Raw genomic sequence first — 24,487 nt, forward strand, 5'->3', positions numbered from 1 at the left:
ATCTTTAAAGCGAGCGTCAGACGTGACGGACGGAAGGACGGACGAACTGGTTTCCTCGTTGGGCAGGCATGAAATGCTTACGCATTTAAATAATGAAAGCAACCGGGAATCTCACAAAGGTAACAACCATCTCGAGACGCTGAGAACTGAAAACGTATACCGTCACTCAACAGTGAGAGAGCCCATAGTTTTTTTTTTGTTGTTAAACCATCACAGAATGGAAGCAGTGTATTGTTTCCTTTGAGTTGCGGTACGTCAAAAGCAGCGTCGCGCGCACATTCTGCGCTGGTTAGGTATGCTAACATTGCAGGCAGCTCGACTGCAAGGAGTAGCAGTATGCAGGTGGTGCCTGTGGTATGCACTAGTTTAGTATGCACGGTTATTCGTGAGCGCTCATGTGAATGAACAGTGCATATACCGCTCAATTGCATTGCATGGAATATGACTTGGTGACCTCTACTTTAGGCCGGTGATTCGTCGTTGGTCGGTGCTACTTGGAAAAAAGACGGCTTGGCAAAAGCGCCGTCAAACACGGTATGTTATGTCCCTGCATGTATGCCCTTTCTTTTTTCTCTGTAAGGTGTCCCGTGTCCCCAGACGTGCTGTGCTCGCCTGTTGCGTAGAGAAAACGATGCCTCGTTTTGCAGTTCATAATATCGTACAGATGTCGTGAATGGCAGTGTAGGCTACGAGGTTAGTCAGAAAAGCGATACATCGTACTTCTATAGATAGCGGAACGTTGAAAGATTGATGTATTATTACCCCTATTGCTCGAAAGTGTCGGCAAAAATCAGCAGAATGAGTTACGGCTACGTGGCCTACTCTTACGTGAAACTAAAGAAGTGAGTGTGAATCACTTGTTATTTCTGGCTGTGAGGGTCACACTGTGACTAGGAACTATTCGATGGCATTGTCTCCACATAGCTTGATCACGAATGCCAGCACCAACCACTGTCTGTGTAAAATTAAACGGTTTATTATCTACGAGCCGTGAGACCTTGCAAATGCACATCGTAAAATTTGGTTACAATTCAACCATTTTTATTTAATAGTTGAATGCTCACTGATGTAGTTAATTTGCCGCTACACGTTTAAGCTCGACGCCACATCTCTACTCTGACATGTTAGATTTGCACATGGTCGCTACATGACGTGATTGCGTATGCCTTAAAGCAGCTTCCTGGATATTCCGCTGTCAGTGCATTATTAGGAGCCGCATTGATAGCATTATTAGCTGCACTAATAAAGAATGCAGGCAGGAGCATATAACACGGTAATTAAAAAAGAGCACACAATATTAATAAAATGATGTAAACTTTGCTGGAAGAAATTTCGGTAAAAATTGAAAGCGGCTGCCAAATTTTCAAGAAAACAATTACCAGAGACACTATGCAGGAAGGCCCAAATGTTCGTTCTGCGCTATGGCAACGAGCCGAGTAACAATGCAAGAATCCCGGTGCATCATCAATTTCATTGGCAAAATATCCTCAGGACGTCACCATCGCTTGGGCAGTCGACAAACTCGGAGCCACATTGTCCAAACAAAGTTTATCTGATGCGCCACAGTAGCTTCGTTTACATGAACTCGATGTGAGCGGGTCGAGTCAGAAGTCGAGCTCGCCTAAGCCCACCCGACAGCGTTTACGCGCATCTTGCCAAGCGGTTCCTATGCACTCCTTGCAGGCGTCTTGACCGCATTCGCCTCGAAGCTCGCTCGGCCCGATTCGCTAGCCTTTACGTGAACCTAACGACCGGTTTTTAGTGGGACAAGCCAAGTCGACCCGACTTTATCCGGTCTGTGTGGACGTAGCTAGTATACCGAACGTATACAGTACCGGAACTCCACCACCCATCTTCTCTAAAGCAATTTACATTACTGTTTACCACAGGTAAATAAATCGGGCGGGCTCCGATGCCAATTTCATGTCGCTGTATCACATCAGGATAGGTTAGATGTGATCAAGAATGGTCGAACGAGACATATACAAGGCTGGAGGCGACGTTTGACAAGTAGCAGTTGCTCCTGCCCGAGATAATTTTTGTTCGACTTCTGTCGATCACTTCGGGGATCACTGTTAGGGCAAAGCATGAAACAAGTTTATAGGAAGTGTACCGCATTCTCGCCTTGTTGCAGGCCCCCGGGGTGACCAACTCAACAAAGGCTTTCATTTCCACGTATTGTTTGTGATTGACCAAGGGCCTTCGACAATATGTTCACTATCGTGATTTGACGATGCATTTTTTCTTTATCACTTCATTGTACGAGACGCTTTCCAATGCGAGCCCTATAACAGATAGCTCTACCTACAGTGTTTTCGTTTCATCTATCGCAATGACGTGGTTCTTTCAGAAGTACGGGATGGTCCCTACGAATCAGGAGCGCACTATTGAATCAGCATCTGCAAATTTCTTAAACGTCTAGTGGTCAGAATGTCAAACGAGAAGATGAAATGCTTTCAAGATTAAGAGGGTTCTTAGTTGAAATGTTTTCGAGATTATGAGGATTGCGGCACTTATGTATGTAATTTGTACCCCTCTACAGGCCTACAAAGGACGTCGTAGTGCACACCGCAAAGAATCTGTTCTCGATAATTACACGGCGGTGAGCACTTTGACGGCCTGGTACAGATGAGCTGAAAACTGGAGAAATCGCTGAAGTCTGCTGACTTTCTTATCTATATTTACAAATCTAAAAAAAAGAGCTGATGGTACTGTCAGTCTCGGTGTTACTTAGCTTGAGTATGTATAGTTCTGCAGAAAGTACTTCTTTACAGCGTGGCTACATATGGCCTCCTGGACTACTGCTAGTTTTTGGCATGCAGCTTACCATCCTTCATTATTCACTGCAGAGAAGCCGTATGCACAGGACTAGCGTTAAGGGCAGTGATCTCTACGGTGAAGTAGAAAGGCAGATTTTTAATAGATCGCTACTAGAAACAGGAAACACGCATATTATGGAGATGGATGCGAAGCCGGATGTCACCTTCGATGTACAAACATAAATGGGGAATACACAAATAATTGGCCTAACGTGACGAAAGATGCGTTCTAGTGGAGAAACAGGAAGTGCTGACGACTTTGCCATCGTGATGTGTAGCAGCACGATAGTTATCTGGCACATTGGTCTCTCACCGCAGGATAACCGTCTCATAAAAGACATAAACGTGTCCTTTTTCCAAAATAAAAGAAATGGAATAAGAAACGCTCAATGTGAAAATCTAATAATACAAGTCCGTTTCTGAATATAATAATTCAACGAGCATCGATTCACTCATGCTGAAATAAATTTAGGCATAGTGAAATTGTTCTTTAGGTGACATTACGTCGCAAGTTATGCAAAATACTTATTCGTCTTGTTTCTTTAAGTTAATCTGATAAAAATGAATACACGCCTCCGCAGCTAGCTTGCAGTGCGTCTACACAACATCACAAGTGATGTATTTTTCTCCGATAGCGAAGCAGTCGTTGACAACAAAAATATGGTTGCAGTAGAAATGCGCCAATGGATAATGTTTCTCGGAGTTGCATTGCTACGCACTCCTAGAGAGGAAAATCCCCCCCCCCACACACACACATTTCCTTGAAAATTGTACTCTGTTACAATGAAGCGCCTGCATTCAGTAAAGATAACTATAGAACTTCAATTGAATACCGAGTTTTGGGCTCTTGCTGGAGAGATGTGGTTTCTAGAGCAGCTTGACTACTAATGTTGGGGGTGGGGGAGGGGGTATTCTGTAAGTGTCCACCAAGTAAACATGTCCATTTCGTTTGCTGCTGAAGTTCTAATTGGCTGAGCTGGGGTGCACGTCAGAAGGAAACAGGCGCTCCCAGCTAATCAGTACTTCAGAAGCACACAAAATGGACATGTCCACAAGGCAGACGCTTACGGAATTCGCACCCCTCCTCCCATAAATAGGCATTTATTGCTAACAGATTGGCAAGCAGTTGCCGTGGGCGTCGAAGCAGAGCCGCAGCAGCGCTCAAATCTCTCAGATCGCATGTAGGGACAATTTTGTTGATGCGAACAGCTCCTTCTCAGTGACTCTCACGTTCTGTCCCAGCATAATACCAAAGAATGGTTATTCATGCCCAACTAGAAGAATTACAGAGGGTGTCTCTATCACGGCCACAAGTTATTTTTAAACATATGCAACGTGCATTTGCGCGTATTCAATATACTAGCAAGTGAATTGTGAAGAAAAACACAAGCATTCAGACCCACTCATGATTGAGCACAAACTCAACGCGCCCTGCAACAGCACAAATGCGCAGCTGCACAAATGTTTAAGAACACAGTAGTGCCTATGCTCTGTTTTTACGCCCGGCACTTAGCGCACCATCTATCAAAGAATGCCTTATAGGAAGGATATTATTATGCGATTTTATTATTAAGCTGCTCTTATCCTAATTACAGACAATGTCGCCTAATTCAACGATGCGAAGAACCTAAATTTTCGCATTGACGTGCTCATCGCAGAAGACTACTGCTACTACTGTGGAGCCCCTAGTTGCAATTTCGTGCTTTTCCTTTATAGCAGCGTCACGCAAAAGCAACGTACAGGCTTACATGGTACTTTTGCCACGTGTGTAACATGACTTATTGCGCGCATGGTGCTCAGATGTATGAATTGCTACAAGCATGTCAAGTTTTCTTATAAGTTTGTGCTTTATATTTGCTTGATACTGTCAAATGTGAGACCTCACAAACTTGGCCAATTCGCTATTCATAACCAGGCACTTTGCCTACGGGGTAAAAGCGAATGCGAAACGCTACTTACTTGATACTAACTCAATTAGTTATTCACTAATACATAGATTCTATCACTGTGGTGCTGGTAACCTTAAGGGGTCACTTACTTCACTAACCAGAGCAATTTCAGTTCTGCTTTTCAGTTCTTCGTAATCTCTCGCATGTATTTCGGCGCCGGAATGAATACGAAGAAAAGGGCTACTGAAATCCTCCATCAGCAGGCCTTTCTAGAGCAGCAAAAGAGAATACATTCACAGGCTCATGTCAGAAATAAACAAGATAAAGAACAGACGCCGCATGATTTCACATTACAAGAACACCATGGCCCCTGCATGTAGCTATTTTTTCTGCAAATGATATGATTAAAAGAAGAATTCTCCCGTTTAGAGCTTTCAAATACTGCAGAACACTGCTATTTGATTTATTATATCCCTTTCACCAGGTCCCCAATCAACGGCAGTTGCTTGAATGATCTACTGATAAGTTTCCATCACAAGAAGTTTCAGACGCTGAGCAGGCAACAGTAGGACGAGGTCTGCAACGAGGTCCATGGATGGTCAAACTCACAACGGTCAGACGTGGGAGCTCCCCAAACACCTCCTAGACGAAATTAAGAGTAAATACAACCAACAAGACAACCTGCGCTGGCTCCACCACACAGAGAAAAACACAACGGACCGAAACAGCGCCATTTAAAAGCTGAGAACCAAATACCTACCTCAAAAGTTCACGGTTCAGCTACGGGACTATTGGGACGAGCCGAACCCCGCCGTAAACAAACCCTTCAGCACAAAAATAACGTACAGCGCAAAGGACAAGGACAGCGATAGACGACATACACAGCGCTGACTTCCAACAAGATTTTATAAAATCTTGTTGGAAGTCAGCGCTGTGTATGTCGTCTATCGCTGTCCTTGTCCTTTGCGCTGTACGTTATTTTTGATCATGAATTATCAACTAGCCTAAGCAACCACCCTAGTTCCCTTCAGCACAGCCGAAATCAGAAAGGCGTTGCACAGACTCAATGGCAAATCGGCACCGGGCCAGACAAAATAACGAACAAATCCCTAAGTAACCTAGATGACAAATCGATCAACAAGCTAACCGAGCTCATCGACGGTTGCTGGAAAGAAGGCAAAATCCCGCTACGATGGACGACATCCAAGGTAATCCTCATTCCCAAACCCGGAAAGCCCCCGAGCCTCGAAAACCTAAGACCGATCTCGCTGACGTCCTGCGCCTGGAAGGTCATGGGAAACGACTCCCTCAAGCGCATCAACGCACACCTAGAAAAGAAACACGCATTTCACACACTATGATTACTTTTCGCGCTTACCTCTCCAAGCAGGACGTCATGCTACAGCTCAAGGAACAGACCCTAGGCGATCAAACCCGGGGAACCAAGGTAATCCTCGGCCTCGATCAAAATAAAACGTTCGACAACATGACACTCTCCGCCATCCGGAACCAAATCTCAAACCTGAACCTGTGGGTCCGAGCATACAAATATATTAGGGACTTCCTCACGGACCGACAAGCCACGCTTAATACCGGAGACATGGAAACAGAAGAATTGAACATGGGCAGTAAGGGAACGCCGCAGGGCTTGGTCATATCCCCCCTGCTCATCAACCTCGTGATGCTCGACCTCCCGCAGAAGTTAGAAGAAGTGGACAGCATCAACCACACCATCTACTCGGACGGTATCACGATCAGGATCAGTAACGGAAGCGACGACCAGATAGAGAGCAAACTTCAAGAATCCGTCTGCGAGGTAAAGGAGTTCCTCTCGGGGATGGGCCTACGATGCTCCTCCAGCAAGTCGAAACTCCTGGTATACAATCCCACCCTCAAAGGCAGACCGCCTAAGGGATACGGCGGACCGAGAAAACATGAAGAAATCAAACTTTACCAAAGGACGCATTTCACCCAAAGCCAACAACATCCTTAAGAGAAGATACACCTCCAAGGACTACCCGAGTCTAATCGTATGGTTCCCTGCTCACGTTAACACGGGCGATAAGGCATCCCCGAACCTCAACGAGGTAGCCCACAGCAGAGTGCGAGAGCTGACGGACCGCGCCCGGCCGGCCTCTCATGAAGACTCCCGAGCCGAACGAGACAGACTGACGAGATACAACGACATCACAAAGGTGTACAAACAAGCCAGAAGAACATTCCCACCACCACACAAAGACTTAAACAGGCCACAAGCAGTGGTCCTACGCCAACTACTAAAATACCTTCCGAAACCGGTTTCACCTCAAACGGATATTCCCTGCAGTACACAAAGACGCATGTAAGACAAGCAAACAGGACACATCTACACTCAAACACATGCTATGGGAATGTTAACGCCTAACGCGAAATGAGTTAAACTCGGAGAGCATATCGCTGAAGTGGGCCGCCACTCTGCGCAGCTCCGACCTCGGCAGCCAACTATGGGCCGTCCAGCAGGCCCGCGAGGCGGCGCTGACAAGATCTCGACGTCCCGTCGTGGAAGACCTGAGCCCGGGTCATCAAAAACCTGCCGGATAATTCAATAAAGTTGTTAGCAATCAACCATGAAGTCTCAAAAGAACCAACCCGAATCCGAGTAAATCCGCGCTTTCTTTTGGACGTCACCAGTTTGAGAGGGCGGCGTGGAGCTTTTGCGAGAGCGCGTAACAGGGGCGCAGCATTTTATTTATCAATCGCCAGTCAACTTGCCCGCAAAACAATTCGAACTGCTTTTTGCAGCACCGACTAGGACTGCACAGTAACTGTCAAAAGTGTCCGAGCTACTTAAAGCGGCTTAGTCGAGGTGCCCAGGTGGCTCCGCTCGAGCGCCGCCTTTCTTATGTAACGTAGGTTGGTTGTGGCGCACGAGGCAGAAAAACGGACTTATAGTGCCAGTCATACAGCGAAAAGTGTCACGCTGCTGGGTTGTCGGACTCTTCCTGCTGTTTTGCAGCATTGAAGTTCATACCAATGGCGGATACATAGCCGGGGCAGGGTTGTGGGAGTGAGAGCTGGAGGCCTGGCACCCACCCCTCCTCCTCCTCGTCCTCCTCCTAGATACGCCACGCTGGCATTACTGACACGTATGTACTTGGCCTAGCGACGCAAGACGCGCAGAAAAACCTGTGCGGTGTCAAATTTGAGCATGCAACAATCCCCCCCCCCCCCCTACTCCATCGCCGCTTTTCCCAAACCCGCTTTCATATTTGATTTGATGAGCCTTCCACTGTGAGGAGGCCTATGCCAGCTTTATCCTATAGGGCGTTTGACACTGCAGAAATGCTGAAAAGGTGCGATTGCTCAGCTTGACAATTTTTCATCCTTAGCGTGAGCGGTCTCAGTGGCGCCGGTATAGTGTCGCGGCAAGGCAGGATCAACGGTGGATGGGTGGTAAGAAAGACCGCCGCCCTCCTCCCTACAATTTCGTGGTAAGAAAATAAAACATTTTTAGGTAGCTGGCATGTGGTTTCCACTTAAGAATGGGACAAGAAGAAACCAAAACATCACAATGAAGTTGGACATCAACTTAGTTGAAAGCTAACGACCATCTCGTGCTGCTGATGGAAGGAAATCAGTGAGATGTATCCGGCACGAGAGTTGTCCGGTCCCGGCCTTGCCCCCTGCTGGAATAGTGAGCATTGCAGAAGTGGCTTTGCAACAAATATGAAATATGGCCCGGGTTCTCGTGTGTCCAGGAAAGTTCAAATATCACTTCAAATTTACGCCCAACAGCGTCTCGACCTGCACAAAGGCGCCTGGAATGGGCGCTTAAGCATATCACTTTCAGACTAGCTCAAAAAGGGTTTTCATGAATACAGTGCCGCCAACAGAATATCAGTTCCCATTACAATCAAATACGGGCGTTCAGAAGCGACTTCAGAATCCTTAATGGACAATTGATTTCGACATCAGGAGCCGATACACTGAAGATTGCTTTGCGCCACTTTCTATGTATAATAGATCAGAGATAGTAGTCACGTGAGTCGAACAGAAGACGCTTCAAACCGTCAGTGAGTAATCTCACGCAGAATAAAAGAGAGAGAGATGGATGGGCTTGTACGGCACACTTTATCACACGTAGCGAGTTTACAACGTCCACATTTCGAAGGGTACAGAAGTGTAGCAGAGTGTTTCATATTTCCGTACCGTTTTCAGGGACCTTCACAAGAACGGACGATAACGGCACCGAAACTCCCCACCGAATGGCTGTCAAAAATAAAGTGAATCCAATGTGCACTTCTTTCAATACAGCTATCAAAATCATTAGCTATGTTGTCCCTAGGGCCGACTCTTCATCGCGCCAAACAACGTGTAAATACTCTATCTGGCGGTGTTCAAAGTCTCTAAAAGTGGACTTAACGCTGCAAGACATGTTAACTTGTGTGGTCGAAATTAAGTCCAGAAACCTTCACAGCAACGACTGTTACATCCGGTAGTGTACATATGAAAAAAAATTATGCGGTTTTACGCACCAAAACCACTTTATGATTATGAGGCACGCCGTAGTGGAGGACTCCGGAAATTTCTACCACCTGGAGTTCTTTAACGTGCACCTAAATCTAAGTGCACGGGTGTTTTCGCATTCCGCCCCCATCGAAATGTGGCCGCCGTGGCCGGGATGTGTGCATTTGAGGCGCGAATTTTCCTTATTTATGATTTACAGTGACAGTCGTATGCATGTGTCATGCACAATTTACTCGAGTCACTGCCGAGCCCTGCTAGTGCCCTGTTCACGAGATAACTGTATATGACGCACACGGTGCAACGAGATCTGTATATAAGCCACCGCTTGAGAAGGGAGGCACGCCGTGCTCGATGGGCCGCTGGCGTGAGTTCAAGGAGCTTGCGCGACGACAAGCCGGATAGCGTGCGGCGTTGCACACTGCTCTGCTGAGGAGCGCAGCTGTCAGTATTGCGACAGCGCTGTCCGCTAAGTGCGCGGGTCGGCGCGGCGCCATCAGTCACAATAAACATGGCGCTAGGCGCGACTGGACCCGGGGCTGCGACGGAGGGGGGGCGGAGTGGAGAGGAGCATGAGGAGGAGGGGATTCTCGAAGTGTCGAAACAGAACGGGGCAAAAGAAGGCTGCATTTCGCTCGAATGCGTCGATGCCCTTTTTACAGCGCCCCGACGACAGAAGCGCCTATACATACACGCAGCCGTTGACAACGTTTCCGCTGTGACATTCCACAGCTTGCGTTCGAGGGCCATATGCGCAAGGGAACTGGGAACACAGGTCTGAAGGCGGATAGCACTTACAGGTTTCGGCACCGCAAAAGCCGCGGCAAGCGGAATGCGTTTCAAGACAGTGTTTTCGAGAGATTGTGATGCCGCTTACTTGTTGCCGCTCACGTGAGTTAGAGTATGGAATGAAAATTTGGAATAATAGAGAGCTTTAGCTGAGCGTTCATGGTCCACTCCACTCACACCGTCGTATCCTAGCAATTTGTAGAGAGCCGCTGAGCGAGAACGTTAGTGCGCGTGCGCACAACGCTCATGCCGGCAGCGGAACGTAAAACGCTTCTCTCGCTCCGCTAGAAAGCCGATTGAGCGGACAGTGATCGTGTTTCCGATTGTTTGTTTTTGTCATTTTGCATCCAAGTTCTAAGCGCGTCTCGAGAAGTCGCGCTCATCAAAAGTGTGACATCAACACAGTTCCCTGCAGTGTCTCGGCGCGGGAAATCGGAGTGAAGCGGAGCGTAAGCGACACTCCGCTAAAACTAGTGACAAGATGAAATATCTCGTTGCCTACAAACAGTGAGCGGAAGGGAGAGGAATAGCCCCGGAAAAGGGTTGAATCGCTGCAACCAATCCTGTATTTGCCGAGGTTCTGTAGCGGTGCCCTTTTCGATGCTATTCCTTTTCGCGCTTTTGCGCTTCGACAGTAGTTAGAGCAACGTTCTGCCAGTGGTGTCAATGGGATCCGCCGGCCGTGAATGGTGGGTGATCAGAGTGACATAAAAAAAGCGGAAGCATTGCTAGAAAATACCAGCCAATATAGGAACAAAAAAGGTGTCTGAGCATACAAAGTGTGTCCCGTAACGACGACCACAGTCACTCGCGCAGTCTTGTTTCCTTTAAATAATGCAGCAGCGCCTATATGGCGCTCGCGCAAACGCATAAGCGTGATGTGGGACAATCGTAAGCGTTCAATTATTGTGAGCTCATTTTTCTGATTGCACGAGGTCCGTCCCGAAAATGCATGCAGTACGTTCTAAAAAAACTACTTTCAGAGAGAGAGAGAGACCAAATGATAAAGGAAAGGTAGGGAGGTTAACCCGGACTGAGCCCGGTTGGCTACCCTACACTGGGGAAAGGGAAAAGGGGACTGAAAGATTAAAAGAAGAAGAGAAAGTCCACTGGGGATATCGTTCGGTCACTCAGTCCGGGTCACAGACGCTGACTCAGTCCAGTAGCCTTCAAATATCGCAGCAGAGCTTTTATGGCCTTTCGTAGCTGCGATATGCGAGGCCATGGTCCCAAGATCTTCTTCAAGGTGAACGGTGTGCTGTCTAGCTGATTGAGAGCTGTGCAGAGGTCATGTCTTTCGTTTTGAAAAGATGGGCAGTAGCACAGTAGATGTTCTATAGTTTCCTCGGCACCGCAGGCATTACAGTCGGCGCTATCAGTCATTCCAATCAAAAACGTATACGCATTGGTGAATGCGACGCCCAAGCGTAAGCGGCACAGCATTGTTGCCTCATTTCGCTGAAGTCCTGGTAACAGCCGCAGTTGCATAGAGGGGTCGAGGGAATGCAATCGTTCTTGGGTGAATTCAGGTGTATGCCACGTCTCTAATGTCATACGGTGTGCTACCTTGCTTAGGTGTTGGGCTGCGTCGGTCCGCGATAAAGGTACAGAAACAAGGGTTGCTCCTTCGTGGGCTTTCCTAGCAGCTTCGTCAGCGAGGTCGTTGCCGAAGATACCGCAATGGCCGGGCAGCCACTGAAACACGACGTCGTGTCCTTTTGCTATCATACAATGGTGCATTTCTCGTATCTCCGACACTAGTTGTTCACACGACCCGCGACGAAGAGATGACAGAAGACATTGTAAGGCCGCCTTCGAATCGCAGAATATTGCCCACCGATTAGCGGGTTGGTTGTTAATGTAATCAACGGCACCTCGGAGGGCAACAAGCTCCGATCCGGTCGATGTTGTCATATGAGAAATCTTGTATTGGATGCTAATTGATCGTGATGGTATAACCACTGCGCCGGTGGAGCTGGTCTGAGTGGAAGAGCCATCCGTATATATGTGGACTCGGTCAAAATAGAAAGTGTTCAAACAATCCAGAGCTGCTTGCTTCAGGGCCAAGGTAGGCAGGTCGGTCTTCTTTCTTATTCCTGGTACCGTGAGACGCACTTGAGGTTGTTCGAAACACCACAAAGCTGAGGTTGAACGTGCTGAGGGAGTGAAGCCCGATGGTAGACAGGCACGATGGATGCTGACCTCCTTGGAGAAGGACGCCTGCGGTCGTCGTTCTGGCAGGCAGGCAAGAGAGCTTGATTGTATGCGTGAAACATGACGAACATGGGCCCTAAGCGTGTCGATGCTAATGTAAGTCGTGATCGGATGGTCTCGAGCCAATATAATGGTTCCTGCTGTTGAGGCGCTCCGCGGAAGTCCTAGGCAAACACGTAGTGCCTGGGCTTGCACGCTCTGTAGTTCTCGAAGATTTGACCTGCATGTTTTAGCAAGCACGGGAGAACTGTAACGTAGCAATCCGATAAAAAGTGCTCGATATAACTGTAGCATGGAGCCCACTGACGATCCCCATGTTTTCCCGGCGATAAACTTGAAGACATGAACAATAGATGTGAGCTTCTTCTTCAAATGGGCAACGTGAGGGCTCCAAGAGAGGTCCCGGTCCACAATGACACCCAAAAACCGATGATTTCTCTTGTAGGAGATAGGCTGGCCATTAATGCATACTGGATACCGAGACATTGGTTTTCGTGTAAAAGCGACTAACGCACATTTTTCTGTTGAGATGGTAAGGCCTTGTGTGTGAAGATAGTGAGATGCCTGTGTTGCTGCTTTCTGCAGCCTTGCGCGAACCTGCAGACGAGTGACCGCTGATGACCAGATGCAGATGTCGTCGGCGTAGATTGAGACACTCACTGTTTCCGGTAGGGATTCGGCCAGCCCAAGAAGCGCGAGGTTGAAAAGAATAGGGCTTAGAACCCCACCTTGGGGAACTCCTCGGCATATGTAGTGGTCGGTAGTTGGACCATCTTCCGTACGTACGAACAAGGACCTTTGTGTCAAGTAGTTTCTCAGCCATCGATATACTCGCCCTCCTAGTTCAATTGTCAAAAGTGCGTCTAGAATGGGTTGATGGGAAACGTTGTCGTATGCGCCTTTCACGTCCAGAAAGAGCGCTACTGATAATCGTTTCCATGAGTTTTGCTGTTCTACAGATGACACTAAATCGATGACACTGTCAATCGATGAACGGCCTCGTCGAAATCCCGCCATAGAATCAGGGTAAATCTTGTGGTGTTCTAGGTACCATTCGAGACGCATGAGGATCATGCGTTCCATGAGTTTCCCGACGCAGCTAGCAAGTGCTATAGGCCGATACGATGCCAGTTCGAGCGGCGACTTTCCTGCTTTTAGTAGCGGTACCAGGCGGCTGCGTTTCCACTCCTGTGGTACGACACCATCTTGCCATGAACTATTAAAAAGGCTGAGGAGTTCTCTTCGTGCTTCTCGGCCTAGGTGGCGCAAAGCAGTATATGTTGTGCCATCGGGCCCTGGTGAAGACGAACACCTACAGAGCGAAATAGCAGCTTCTAACTCTTCCATAGAGAAGGGAGCCTCCATACTGGTATCTCGTGGACCGGGGATGTCGCTTAAAGCCATCGCAGGGACTAAAACTGTGCCGCCGGTGATTTGCGCGCAAAATTCCTCTGCGATGGCTATCTCACGGCGGTTTTGATAGAGAGCAAGGGCGTTAAAAGGGTGTCGTTGCTGGGGTCTTGAGCAAAGACCCCGTAAGGTACGCCACACACGGGACAATGGCTTGCGGGCTTACAATGGCTTACTACTTTCAGAAACTTTCAGATACATCAATGTGGTCAACTTCAACATACACCTCATTAGGCACAATGCACTGATTCCACCTTTTCCATTGCTGGAAGCACCCTTAGAAGTCATCTTCTGTTAAGCGCTTCAGCAGGGATGCTGTTTCCTTTTCAACTGTCGTCACATTCCGAAATACCGCCTCCAACGCACCAGTTTGCATTTGAGAAACAAAACAAAGTGAGTGAGTGAGTGACGAAACTTTGTTCTGAACGCCTGCAGAACGGTTAGCCTTCCCCTGTTAGGGAGGCGTTACCGTGACGCGGCCATGACGTCTTCGCGGCGTGTGGCGCCTCTACTTCGGCCGCGGCCACACTATTCCCTTTGGTCGACCGCGCCTACCCCTCCTTTGGGGTGGCAGCCTCCCTCCGGTTTCGCTCGGTCGTTGCCTTTCGAGGGCCGCCGAGATCTGCTGGACGGCCTGGGTTTGAACATCTTGGTCATAGCATCTCGTTGCGGCCTCGAGCCGCGGCGGGATCGTTGTTAGTGTTGCAGCTTCATGCGGATTCTTAGCACAGTCCCAAAGGATGTGAGCTGCAGTGGCTCTTTCCTTTCGGCACACACAACACAGATCACTTTCATAAACACTTGGACGCACGTGCCTCATCAGGACCGGGGTGAATAACGACCCCGTTTGAAGTTGTCGGTATAAAACCGCCTCCTTACGGGTCAAGCCCGGATGAGGTGGCGGCATAGTCCTTCGCTCTAGTCGGTACCATTTCACAATTTCATTGTAGGAAGTCATTTTGTCCTTGGTTTCCCACCACCACGACGGGTCGGCTGTAGTAGCAGCGGCACGACCAAGGGGTTGAACACGGAGAGAAGGGAGGGTATTCCAGCGCAGTGATGTAATTGCATGTCCTAAACTGTCCGTGTCGATCCTTTCTCCGTGTCTTATTTTGCACCTAATCCCGTTTCTAGCCATGCGTCAACTAGCCCGACAGCAGACTTTACTAAGATAAACCCGTGCACTATCAAGGCAGGCTGCGCAAGAGCATTATCCTGGCGCAGAATCCAACACCCCTGTTTCGACGAATTTGGTAGCATGCCGCACAGAATACGTTTAGGAAAAACACGGGGAATGCGGGAGATGGAAATTCAAGATGATGAGCAAAACGACAACAGGAGCCAACGTTTCGACAAGTGGACCTGTCTTCTTCAAGGCCTTGAACAAGGCAAGTCCACTTGTCGAAACGTTGGCTTCTGCTTTCACCTTGTTCTCGTTTCACAATACCTTTTGGACACTTCAGGACCACCACGTAGAAAGCTGCATTGACAGTTTGGTTTTCGGGTACAAATACTTGGCGGACCATTCCATGGCAGTCAAAAATAACCGTCAACATTGATTTTTGCTCTCTTCTTCCACATTGTTATTGGCCTTCGCTCATTTTTTTTTTCCCCTCCCGGTTGCTTGGCGACATCAGCTCTATATATGTCGTATTCGTAAATCCAAGTTTTGTCGCCAGTGACGAACCTTTGCCAGTATTCATCACTGTCGTCCGAAGTATTCCAAGAAATGTAACCTTCCTTTCATTGCAACTTAAGCCCAGGAGCCAGCAGTTCCAGCGCCATCTTGGCGCAAACCTGTTGAATTTCCAAATTGTCCTACAGAATCCTGTTAACAGACAACTTTCTCAAGCAAAGGGCTTGCGATATCATTCTCACAGTCGTTCCGCGATTGCTGAGAACAAGAGAACGTGCACGATTGATGTTTCTGGAGTCGCATGACCTAGAGGGGGGTTCTTGACCTTGCATCGTTTTTGGGGTCTTCACAACCTTCCTAAACAAGCTTCTTCTTCTTGAACACAGTTCCTCCCTTTAGTGCATCCATTCGTTAGGCCTTCTGCAACATTTCTGCATCATTCTTGTCCAATTTCTCAAGAAGTTTTGTATTGATCCTTTGTTCCGTCAGTTCATCGATATTCATCTCGACAATGACTAAAGATGGGTTCCACAAAAAGTGCTCGCATAAAATTCTGCCTTGTCAAACAGCAGTCCGGCCCATACTAGAAGTCAAACGGGATCTTTCGAGTCGAGAGAGGCGATGCAGCACGCTCTGTACTTTTTTTTTTGCTGACTCCCTGTGTTCACTTCGGGGACAGACCTCGTAGCTCAAAGTATTCGCCGTCACGAAAGTTGCAGCAGGAGCGCGTCGCCTCAGCTATGGTTACGTACACGTGACGTCTTCTGCGCTGCATAGAACTTTGTCGCCGGCGTTGTTCTCAAGTGCAGTGATGGCGACGCACGCCGGGTATATCAGGAGTCTATAAGTGGCGTGATCATTGTGCTTCTTGTAATTTTGTAAATTCCTCGTTGAGGTTTCCGAACATGGATGCTCTGATGGAAAAAAAACCGACCCCACATCATTTGGGAGCCACTTCCGGCTAATTAAGTGGCTTTGGCATTAAAACAAAAAAGAAAAACACGAGCGCAAAGTGCGACGAGCAAGACCTGCATATGCTGTGCTTTGAGTGAAAAGTTAACATTTTGATAGTGGATTTACTAATAAACGTATGCGTACTGACGGCTTGCGCCAGCGTTCAGCTGCTGGGTGCGTGATTGCGCGTGCTGTTTTGTTGTGGGGGCGGCTTTTACTATAGGACGTTGATGGCGCACTGATGATGACCTCGGATAATCGCACAACCCTACTGCAGACAATAGGCCAACAATCAGGTGATATCAGTAAAATAGAAAAAAATAAATGCAAATACAGGTAAAAAGAAAGCACAACTAAAGAAATATAAATATTTAAATTAGACATTAACCTTACAAGAGCAAAAGTAAGAATATTAACATCAATTTCAGAGAAGACAAGAAGGTTTATATCCCCACTTCAATTAGATAATGTGGCTAAACTTTCGTTTTTAATTCTTCCAGTTAAACAGAGGTTATGTATATTGCAGGTACGTTATTTCCAATAAAAAAGGGATAAACGTAATGAACGCAGTACTTCGCAAATCGTTGTTTTCTCAAGTAGCTTCCGGATCTTAGGGATACAGAGGTAGGCTCAACCACCCATCTCCCCCCCCCCCCAACCCATGAGATTTGCACTGACTCCCTGTTCCTCTTCCTATCACCCGCCTGTACCAGCTCAAAAATAAGTGGCAAAGCTTTTTTCACCGTGCTTTATCGCTTCATGAAACACCCGCAAACGGAATCAGCAGGTTCAATTAGTCAGTGCAGCAGAGAATAAAAATAGAACGAACTCGAATAAAAATAATGGTCAAATCATACCGTACCCGCTATCATTCACAATAAATATTCTGTGCGATTGCGGGTACGATATGATAAAACCACTCTTGAACTTGAATTTGCAACGAAACAGTACAGTATCGTAGTAAATGCGTGTTCAAGGCAAAATTGCAATTTGTGTGTGTTTGTGTGTGTGCTCGCTTATATGCCTCAGAACCTCGCCTAATAAAGCAATGCTAGAATGCGTACATTTGATCTTGATCTTCTTGTGGTTGTTGTTGATTGATAACTGTAGACAAATGGAAATGTAAACTACATTAGAGCCAGCTGTCCCAAGACAGAGTTGTGGTTGACTCAATCAACTGTGGTTGACATTGGAATGTAGAAAATATTGAAGAAAGGGAAATGAAAATGGACGACAAGATAACGTCGCCGGTGGGAGCCGAACCCAAAACCTCCACATTACGCGTAACGAACATTATCGCTCGAGCACACCTGTGGTTAACGTGTTCCACCACGACACTTGGCGGCGGCTGCACGTAAGCACTTCACCAATCGAAATACTTCAGTGAGTACTCATTCAAGTTGTGCGCAGTCTTGTGCGACCACCTATGGTCGCATATACTCACGGTCACGCAAATATCGCTGGCACTGATAACCACCTCTGACGCTTTCTGTCACTTTATTTTAATCAGAAGTCCAACCTTCCCTGCACGAGTAAGGCTCTGCAAGTGAAAAACTGAATCTCTAAACAGTACAGAAACGCAAAATGCGCTTCAGATTCAGAATCACGATCAAGTTTTATTATTATCAGATGCCGTCACTGCAGGTTGGTAAATACGGGAGGAGGCCCCTAGAGTCATACACTGAATCGAGATCTCGTGTGCAATAATAAACGTCAAAGTAGAAAACATGATAATTAATAGTAGTAAAAGAGCAATAATATAATACATGTGCACGCGTGCAGTTTTGCGGAATTCCGAACGCTTTATTGGGACCAGCCCTGCTGAAAAATTGCTCAGCGCTCTCGCATTCATTCTACCATCCGTCCCAGTGACGGGCACCGGGTACAGCTGTCACAACATAGAAAAATAAACTTCATTTGCAGACGACCTTTTGTCCGAGACTTCCGTTAACAGAAACAAGCGCGACAAATTGTCGTGCATGTAATACCTACGGAAGCACGAAGCGAAAGCATAATAAATACGGAAAAGAATGTTGTAGAAAGGCAGGCAGGTTAACCAGACGTAGCTCCGGTCGGCTACCTGCACGGCGGGAATGGTTAACGGAGATAAAAAGAGAAAGAGAGTGGTAGGGAGAGATAGAGAGATGAGCATGAACAAAGCGCTTACACTATGTAGCGGTAGGGGGCGGTGCTCTTAAAGTCTATTGTGAAGCCCCGTACACCGCAGGAACCTTAATAACGTGAGTAAGGCCTTCAACGCAGATGTCCTTTCGGAGCACTGACCTAAAGCTTTGAGTTTTGATAGTGGGCGATTGTCCAACTGATTCAGTACTCTGCACATAACTTGTCTCTGGGCACTATATCGCGGGCAGGCACGGATAATATGTGCGAGCGTTTCATCGCTGTTGCATGTGTCGCACGTGGGGTTGTTGGCCATTCTAATCATATGAGTTCATATCGTATAACCATATGAGTTCGTAAATGCAACGCCTAGCCACAGACGGTACAGCATGGTCTGTTTTCGTCGTCATAGTCCAGTCAGTAGATGCATCCGTATATCCGGAGAACACTAGCGCAAACGACAAATGGTGAAAATGTTCGAGTCCCACAGGGATGAAGTACATCACAAGACATCAAATCGCAGCCCGCCGAAGCGGTTGTTCTTGAAAACGGAATCAGGACACATTGACCACTTTCATGCGCAGATCGGGTGCCTTCGTCGGCATGTTCATTCCCGCTGATGTTGCAATGTCCTGGAAGCCATTGAAATATTATGTTTTGTGTTTTGTCACGGCTGCGATGATATATCTGCCGAATTTCTGAGGCCACTTGTTCATTGAGTCCATGACACATTGGGCTTTGTGTGCACTGTAGGGCTGCCTTGGAGTCACTAAGGACTGCCCAGTATTGCGGTGGTGGCTGAATAATGAAATCCAACGCAACACAGAGTGCCGCAAGTTTTGAACACGTCGAAGTGGTAGCACATGAAGCCTTTACCTTGATTTCTGCAGATTTTGCGGGGATGATGACTGAAGCAGCAGAGCTGTTGAGTTTTATAGAACCATCTGTGTAGACATTTAGGTGGAATCTGTGTACGTTGTTAATGTATTCCAAAGTTGCCTGTTCCAGTTTTGTTTTTTATGCCCTGAATTGGCAATTGTACTTGCGGCCGGTGCAGACATCACAATGTGGCTAATAATCGTGTAGCAGGCGTGAATTGTGCTGGCAAATAGGTGTGATGTCTTGCGATACTTTTGGCAAAAGTTGAATGTGGCGTCATTGCTGGCAAGCCAGCAAGATGGTGTGAAGGAATCCGAATTAGGTGTAGGATGTGTGCTTTCAGGACGTATGCAGCAATGTAGACAGTCAAAGGAGAATCTCTGGCAATCCATGGCCACAGTCGCAATCAGTGACGTAGCTTTTGGGCGAGCAAGACAAGTTTTGAGTGCTTACGCTTTCACCCTCTGAAGTCCGCGGATATTTGTAGTGCAAGTATTTCCTAGTATAGGTAAGCTGTACCACAGGAAGCTAAAAAATAGGGCTTTATATAATTTCAACATTGATGGTGCTGTAGCGCCTCAGGACTTTCCGCCGAGAAACGCCAGAAGGTCCACAATAGCGACCAAACGCTTTGTCAAGTAGAAGACGTGAGGGGTCCAAGAGAAGGTAAAGTACAATAGCTCCTAATAAGGACTAAAAACTTCACCAAACATGTCTAGAAGGTACATTATGTACACACATACAACTCTTTGGCCTGCTATTTAGTTCCAGCAGATCAACAAGAGACAAGACAACAAGAGCAAGGACAACAAGAGCAAGAACAAAAATAAAATAATACTATCGGACTCTCAGCAAGAACGTCAAAGAAGAAAGGCCCCAAGGTGCCTATACAGGCAACGACTGCACCCTTCGTCCAGTTGCTGCAATACGCCCTTCGCTCTTTTTCGAGATAAAGCCGGCACACCAACGCTTGTTATCTTGCGAGGACGCGATCGACTTCTTTGTTCCTCTCTCACTTTGCGGGTACTGCTCTTCCGAGAATGACGATGGCAAAGAAGAGAGAGAAACCGCATGAAGTTGCTCCTGAGCTACGGACAATGCTAGATACTACGGAATCAGAAGCCGCATCTTGGCGATCAGACATGAGCTGACATAACATCGGCAGCGGGCAGTGAGCTAATGGGCTCTGCTCGCAAGCAGCGAGCCGCAGGAACTAGCGGCAAGTCTACTCAGCTGCTCACGCGTTGAGCACCTGCTTCACTATCCCCCTTCAAGTGTGAAAGTACCAATAGTTCAAGCACGCCACATCAAAATCCGTGATGCCTATTCGGATCCGAAACGTGAGTACAATTATTCCGTTCTTCTTCAGGCCCCGGTGGGGTACCATAAAGTTTGGATGTTTCTATCGCAGTCAAATGAGCAGAAGCCGCGACGTGGATTTTATTTATTTATTTATTTATTTACTTAGTATTTGTTCACAGCAACACAGTGACATTGCGAGATTGCATAGGTGAGGTGAGGGAGGGAGGGCATGTTCTAAATTATTCTCGACCACCCAAGTTTCATTGCCGCACTCCGAAAGCATCATACACGAGAAATTTTGCATTCCACTCCCAAATCATACGGCCGCCAACGTTAGGACTCAAACCCACTACTTTGTGCCAAGACGATGAGCAAGAGGAGAAAAAGGTGAAAGCAGGAGCCAACGTTTCTACAAGTGGACTTGTCTTGCATGTTACAGGCTAAACAGTCCATTCTCAACACATGGAAGTGTCAAAGACTTAATCATAGGCTATGCAATAAATATATCTGAGATTAACAAACACATTGAGGAGCATTGTATAACCCTCTCTAAACAGCAGTGGGACGAGTTTGCAATTCGAAAGCCGGCCAAATGCGTAATGGTAAAACTTGGAACTTGCTTAAGCATCTGCTTAACGATACCAATACTAAGTCTAATCAGAGGCACGTCATTGGTAGAACCATACATGAGGCCTCACGAATGACCTCTGAGGATGAGTTAATCAGCACTCTTGCTGACAAATTTCTCGCAGTCGGGTCAGGGTGGTCTCCTGTACATCTCGATTACCAGGGCCAGGCCAATTCCTGTCTGAATGCGGAGTTTGGCGATGAGGAGATTCGTGGGGCTCTACATGGACTCAATAGTAGATCCGCACCAGGGCCACTAGGCATCTCCAACAAGGCGTTGCAAAATCTGGATGATAAATCAATCGCATACCTCACAAAGGAAATGATGAAATTTGGAGGAATGAAACCGTCCCATTGCCTTGGAAGACTGCTCTCGCAGTACTCATCCCCAAACCTGGCAAAACACCTAGCTTTGACAACTTGAGGCCCACCTCGCTTACATCCTGTGTGGGAAGGCAGTGGAGCACGCGATCCTGAATTGAGTCTCCCGGCTCTTGGAGAATAACGACATTTACCCCCATAGTATGATAGGATTCAGAGCAGGCCTATGCGCACAGGATACTACGAAACTGATTAAGCACCAAATCATAGACAAAGACTCTAGCGGCCCTCGGGCCATTTTGGGACTTGATCTTGGGCAGGCCTTCGACAACGTTTTATATTCGCATATCCTAGCCTCGATATATCTCGGCTCAATCTGGGTGAGACATTTTACAACTATGTTAGATCGTTCCTCTCGGATAGGAAGGTTATCGTCACGGTGGCCGATCTTAAATCACAACTGCTGAAACTTGGCGAGAGAAGCGCACCACAAAGGGCAGTCATTTCCCCCTCTTTATTCAATACAGCCATGGTCGGCCTTAGAAAGCTTCTCGAGATTGAAGGCATCAAACACACAATGTATGCTGACGATATAACTATATGGTGCACCGGAGGCCATGATAGGTTGAGGGAGCCTTACAGGATGCCATAGACACTATCAAAACCTATCTGGAACCCGTCGGTGTCAGGTGCTCGCCCTTGAAGTCGGAACTCTTACTGTATAGTCCCAAGAAACGTGGTCCAATGCCCAAGGGATGGACATCGTTAGAAGACGGAGACATAAACCTATGTACAAGAAACGGTTGCCGCATACCCAGAGTCGATTCAGTCAAGGTCTTGGGCATAATCTTTGAGTCAGGGGTACAAATGGCAAGACTATAGGTAAGCTAATTGCTATAACTGAAAGTGCCGTTCATTTTGTTCGGGGGGTATCAAATCGGCATCATGGACTCAAGGAGGATAACTTAATTCGATTAATGCGTGCCTTCGTTCCGGGTGACTTTACATACATGGCAGCCATGTATCGATGGAAACGAGCAGATCAGGATAAATTGAATGCACAACTTAGGAAGATTACTAAGCGGGTTCTCGGGTTACCCGTATACAGTTGTACAGAGCGCTTAATGAAGCTTTGCCTTCATAGTACTCTGGAAAAGATTGCAGAGGCCCAGTAACGCGCACAGCTAACTCGCCTCACTACAACGAAGGCAGGGAGATCCATCTTGCAGGAACTCGGACATCACCCAATGTAAGGATTGGGGGCTCAATCCCATCGTTCGTAACCAGTTGTCAAGATTGGAGTCGGGCATGAATTAGAAGGTAGCTGGCCCATGCCGTCGTCCAATTATCCACGCTGAGGACGTTGTTGAAGGGAAGGACTGCTTCTCATCGAGAACGAGGAATATGGGTTTACAGTATCTACATAAGGACGTTGCAGTTCATCAGTCGAGCATGACTGCGAGAGAAAGTGCACTGAGCGGCCTTACAACAGCGGTTTATAAACACACGGTCCTCCCTCGATCCGAAGGTGAAGGAAACGTTCGACCAGTCATCGTAAACAAGTCGCCTCTCTGCGTGAGGGATTACACACGCACACACTTCCACACAGGTTCACGGTCCTCAGCCGACGTCAGACGGGCTTCGTAAAACTCGGGGCTTACGTCAGGAAAGGTGCCTTTTATTCCCCGGGCTGACCTCCGCAGCGCGGCCGGTTGCCCATTGTCTTGCGTCTTAAACGGCGCGTGGGAAGGGGCCTCGAACTACGCTCTCTCGGGGACTCCCCCGCTAGCGGCAGACCGGGTAGGCGGTGTCGTGTTTAGGTACAAAGCCTGCTTCGTCGAACTCGGCTCCAGCGACGGAGAGTCGAGGACGCGCGTATTGTTATCCGCACACAGTCGACTTAGTGACACCGTGGCTAGAGGTTTGTGGCGGCCTTCCAGGGAAAGTTTGACGCCGCTGTCGCAACTGGCTGGCAAAACTTGCACCTCAGTAGGCCGTTCTTAACACCAGCTAGAGTAGCGGAGGAGTTCTCTGACGTTCCTCCATCGATTTGTGAAAACATTTCGGTCGCGTCCATACCTAGGAACATGCACCCCGATCATAATCGTGGTAGAAGGAGAGCAAGAGCGGCCAACATCCTTATGCAAGTGCACAGTGATCAGCGAAAGGTCAGCTTTGTGGATGCCGCTTCTTGTAGGGGACGCCGGGCGTTCACCATCGTCGATGGTCGGTAAGGAATGACCAATGCTGTTTCTGTTCGGACGAGGGACTCCCAAATTGCTGAACAAATGGCTATTGCACTAGCCCTGCTGGGTAACTCACGGGATGTCATCTATAGTGATTCAAAGTCTGCAGTCAGACCATTTGAAAAAGGTACCGTTTCCAAACAGGCCCTCAGACTTCTTGTGGGCAAGGCCATCACGCACCACTTCTTTTATTGGTTTCCCGCACATCAGGGTCAGATAAAGGGTGTTCCTCCCAACCTCAACGAGTCGGCTCACGGGGCTGCGCGTGAACTTGCCCACCGCGCTACCCCCGAGCAATTGGAAGCCGACTCCCCAGAGAACAGGGACACGCCCTCCACCTACAACGAGATTACTAAACACTACTGTCTCAGCCATAGAGCCTACTTCGTTCCTCATCCATGGCCCAACAGAACTCAAGCACTGACGCCCCGTCTACTACAAACGAATACGTATCCCGAACCGTCGCTCTTACATAAAATCTATCCTATCCTGTCGTTTGGGAATGGCCGAGAGCCCGATGTGCGACTCCTGTAGGTGCGAGGAAACCATCGAGCGCCTATTGTGTAGCTGCCCTCGCTACGATGTACAACGCCTCTCTCTGCGGGCGACTTTGCACCGACTGGACTCAACGCCGTTCACTGAGTCAAAGATACTCGGACCGTGGTCACGCCCGTCACTGGCACGAAAAGCGATTCATGCACTAGTGCAATACTTGAAGTGCACCTGCTTAAGAAACCGTGTATAGTGTCGCTCTGTATAGTGTCCCTCCCTCACGCA

General features: G+C 47.8%; 1 protein-coding gene across 2 annotated transcripts in view; it reads left to right on the top strand.

Annotated features, from left to right (window-relative positions):
* Positions 1-24,487, top strand: part of LOC139059219 (cholinesterase-like) — a 66,067-nt gene that overhangs the window by 6,398 nt on the left and 35,182 nt on the right. The window contains exon 1 of one of the 2 annotated variants that reach the window (XM_070537344.1): positions 20,285-20,554. The exons of the other annotated variant lie outside the window; for it this stretch is intronic. Coding sequence (XP_070393445.1) covers positions 20,534-20,554 — 21 coding nt within the window. The 5' untranslated portion in view covers positions 20,285-20,533. Of the gene's footprint in view, positions 1-20,284; positions 20,555-24,487 lie in introns of those variants that run through there. 2 annotated transcript variants of the gene reach the window in all.

This window comes from Dermacentor albipictus, chromosome 4 (genome assembly GCF_038994185.2).
Source record: "Dermacentor albipictus isolate Rhodes 1998 colony chromosome 4, USDA_Dalb.pri_finalv2, whole genome shotgun sequence".
NCBI lineage: Eukaryota > Metazoa > Arthropoda > Arachnida > Ixodida > Ixodidae > Dermacentor > Dermacentor albipictus.